The sequence below is a fragment of the Clinocottus analis genome, unplaced genomic scaffold (genome assembly GCF_023055335.1).
Source record: "Clinocottus analis isolate CAN_PGR_092001 unplaced genomic scaffold, fCliAna1.0.p SCAF_9, whole genome shotgun sequence".
NCBI classification, from domain to species: Eukaryota; Metazoa; Chordata; class Actinopteri; order Perciformes; family Cottidae; genus Clinocottus; species Clinocottus analis.
The window spans coordinates 3511161-3514751 of record NW_027176251.1 but is presented as its reverse complement, the minus strand read 5'-3'; the positions used below and the strand labels follow the sequence as shown (position 1 = coordinate 3514751).

General features: G+C 42.4%; 1 protein-coding gene across 2 annotated transcripts; it reads right to left on the bottom strand.

The window, feature by feature from the left end:
• Nucleotides 1-850: 850 nt before the first annotated feature.
• LOC137780845 (trypsin-3-like) lies at nt 851-2635 on the bottom strand. 2 transcript variants are annotated; one of them, XM_068569141.1, is made up of 5 exons: nt 2596-2635; nt 2335-2494; nt 1920-2182; nt 1669-1805; nt 851-1000 (listed from the first exon to the last, which is right to left on the bottom strand). In XM_068569141.1, the coding sequence occupies exons 1-5, from the start codon at nt 2633-2635 to the stop codon at nt 851-853; spliced, it is 750 nt and encodes a 249-aa protein (XP_068425242.1). The 2 variants fall into 2 exon arrangements, with proteins under 2 accessions (XP_068425242.1, XP_068425243.1); XM_068569142.1 differs by having other exon boundaries at nt 2335-2488.
• Between the last annotated feature and the right edge of the window lie 956 nt (nt 2636-3591).

Below are 3591 nucleotides of genomic sequence, written 5' to 3'. Positions count from 1 at the left end.
TCTTCCTATACTTTTTTTAATTTACTCCAAACACAACCTGCGGGCAACATCCAGGCGGAAATAAAGCTAAAGAAAGGTTACTTGCATAGCGAACCGTCTAAGTACCACATTTACAGCAGACAGTGGTCCAACCAGTGATTATGGACTGTGGCCAGCAGTGTGCAGCATGTCTTACAGTTTCAACCCACAGAGAGCAGTGTAGCAGCATTTTATATATTTCTTTTTGCCCTTTGTGATTTACTGTTGGATGACTTTAAATGTTAGGTTTGTTCCTCAGCTGCTCTGTGTTCTACCGGGGCGTCCAGGAGCAAGGAACATGTCTGCCCATTCATTTTGAAGTCATTTTGAGTCAGAGCTCATAGATTTAAATACTGTGACTGCATGTGAAGCAGCTATTTACACACTTAGATACTTAAATAGATGCCATTTTACATTCCTGCTTACCAAAACGAAGAATTGTGGTGCTGAGCACTAGTGGCCTTTCAGACACACTTGTTTTATACACCTGCAGAGCAATTCAGTCAATTTACTGTAATGTAAAGTCTGAGGGTTTCAGGCCAAAGACAGGATGTTACATTCATAGATACTCACTGTCATTCTTATTCTCATAACTCACAAATAGACCTGTAAACCCGTTTAATTTTTAAATTGTGTTTCTTATTACTGTTCTACTGTTTATTTAGATGACTTGATCTGTGAATAAGGGCTGCTGTAATGCCGTAATTTCCCCACAGAGGGACTAATAAAGAACTATCTTATCTTATCTCTTATCTTAAAAACCACACACAGCACATCCCATAGTTAGACTTTACTGTCAGTTCACGTGTGACTTCTTTGATATCTTCGCTGCTCAGCCAGACGCCATGGTAGTCTCAATCCAGGAGCTGTAATTGCAAACTTTAGTGTACACCCCAGGCTTTTTTCTCAGAGCGCAGCCGTGGCCCCAAGACACAACTCCCTGGAGTTCCCCGTCACACATCATGGGACCCCCGGAGTCACCCTGAAGATTTTTCAAAAAAAAAGAAGAAGATTATCTTTTGTGTTGCATTAAATCAGTGGTCCTCAAACTGTGGGGTGCGACCCTCTCGTGGGGCGCGGAGGTATTCCAGGTGGGACACCGGGGGGGAGATGCAGATAAAAAAAAAAATATTTTTTTTTAAGAATCCTTTATTAATCCCACAGTGGGGGAATTATTTTCTGCCTTTTACCCATCATCCTTAGCAATGAAGGAGCTTTGTGCTGCTGTGAAGCTCTGGGGCTTCAGTGCCTTGCTCAAGGACACTTCAACATGAAACTATAGGGAGAAAACAGGGATCCAACCGGCTTCTTTGGTAATATTTTTATGAAATATAAGTTATTTTTTGCACATATATAACTTTATTTTCATTGTTTTAACAAAGTGTTTGCACATGTCATTAGTTTTTGTCAGATGGAGCAATCTGGTTTACTTGAAAGGGATTTAAATTTTCTTTAATCTATTAATTAAAAAAGCACAGATGGAGGAGTCTCAAAAAGTTGGACCATTTTGTTCCCATGTTGTTGGGGCGGTGGGGCCCCAACATTTTGCTTCCTCCAAAGTGGGGCGTGACAGAAAAAGTTTGAGAACCACCGCATCAAATCAAGACACACTTGTCTTGCGCTCCAGCAGCCATGATTTCTCTATAATACCTGGCAGGAGTCTTTTCCTCCCTCCAGATAACCAGCACAGATCATGTTTTCAGTGATCTGGAAAGGATATGAATTAAAGCATGTGTCATCGCTCAGGAGAGGGACGTCCAGGCACTGCAACGTATGAGGGAACCTCGCTGGGGGAAAAAAAACAAAAGACAGCGACAAAGTGTTTTCATGCACAATCATGGCATGACATGGCAATTTTTTTCTGGGAGCATTCGGCCTCAGATGGTTTCCCTGTCACTCACAGCCCTCATCGCTGGGACGAAGACTCCCCCATCCGGAGATGTGGCACGTGGTCCCTTCACTGGCACACTTTGAAGGGAGCGTAGCAGGGCGCACGTAGCTGTTCAGAGTGGCAGGTCGACTCAGTTTGATCAGCATGATGTCGCCGTCCTGCGTGCGGGAGCTGTAGTCAGGGTGGCGGATGAACTTGGCAGACATGATGTGCTGTTCAGTCCCTTCAGGTTCCCAGATGTCATGCTCTCCCAGGCGAACTTCTATATTTGACCTGGAAGAAATATGCCCATCTGTAAGGTGACTTTTCACTCTTAATATTCAAGAGAAAGACCCAAATAGAATAAACAACTTCATTTTTAGAAACCCAACATAAATCCATCAGTGCTAACGTTTTGATTCACACGCTGCGATCATGTCTCTTACTTTGTTTTGCAGTGTGCAGCAGAGAGCACCCACTCGTCAGACAGAAGCGTCCCGCCACAGAAGTTGTACCCATCGAAGAGAGACACTTGGTGGGGCACAGAATTTTTTGAACACTCTGACCCTCCCACGATCTTGTCGTCGTCCTTCAGGGCAGCTGCAGCTGTAAAACAACATCAAAAAGAGAAGTTGTATAATATCAACACGCGGCGCGTTTTAATGCTCCATCATCACTTTACAGGATCCATCAATTGTGTACAATACCTGCCCCTCCAAACAGAGTCAGGAGAAGAAACAGTTTCATGCCCACTGTCCGTCTGTCAGCCCTGCAGGTTAATGTGCACCGACCCTTTTAGTTTCAGGTATTTTAGTCCTCTTATCCATCTCTTATCGTCAGAGGTACACCTCCAATACTAAACATGTGTTACAATTCCCAAGAGCGCTGGGTTTAATGTACAGTGATCAGAAAAAGACAGAAAAACAAACTGGGGAAAACAGCTTGGAATCGCTGACATTTGGAATTCCCCTTTGTCCGTATGCTTTGAGTTAAAGTGCTTTGAGTTCAATTTAGAGCTCACAGTTCATTGTAAGTTTGTTCTCACGTTGGAATCAGTGCATTTGCTTTAAAACGATGTCACACTGACTTTCTAAACAGCAGGTTTATTACATATATATATATATATATTCTGGATAAGAGACGCAACTGCCTTCATGTGAACCACAGAGGGGCGTTCGTACTTGTGGGTGTTGAGTAAGTCTTGGTATGTGGGTGTAATTCATTTGGTTAAAGATGCTCTGGGCCACAGTCAAATTGTGCCATGGCAAATAAGCAACGTTCAACATCCAGAGACTCCAGAAAGCTGGTAGTATTTTACTTTTGAAATGGTCCACTTACTCTTACAAGACAGGTTGTCTTCTTCTCAGCGAGCTGCTGTCTGGGAAAAAAGGAGTATGCAGCTGTGTCACAATACTCATTTTGCATTGCTCAACCTTAGCAAGAAATAATCCAAACTCAGAGAGTTAGAAATATGTTCAGAAAGTGTGAAGCAGACAGTTTTTTCCGTCAGTTTCCTGTCTGTTATACAGGAAAGTGTCATTTGTTGACACTAAAAATCTTTATTGTAGTAATATTCTCTTAATTGTAACCAGCACAACAATGTTCTTGACATTATCGTGTATATAGTTATGTCGGTTTGGAGCACGTGCCCAATTTCACTAAATTAAAATAAAAATAGATTCCCTAAAGCAGAACTTCTTTAA

Excerpts from the sequence above, each read along its gene's own strand:
- LOC137780845 (XM_068569141.1), bottom strand. The coding sequence starts at position 2,635 with ATGAAACTGTTTCTTCTCCTGACTCTGTTTGGAGGGGCAG. Across the intron at positions 2,495-2,595 it reads GACTCTGTTTGGAGGGGCAG|CTGCAGCTGCCCTGAAGGAC; the intron begins GTATTGTACACA and ends GTTGTTTTACAG. Across the intron at positions 2,183-2,334 it reads GCTGCACACTGCAAAACAAA|GTCAAATATAGAAGTTCGCC; the intron begins GTAAGAGACATG and ends TATTTCTTCCAG.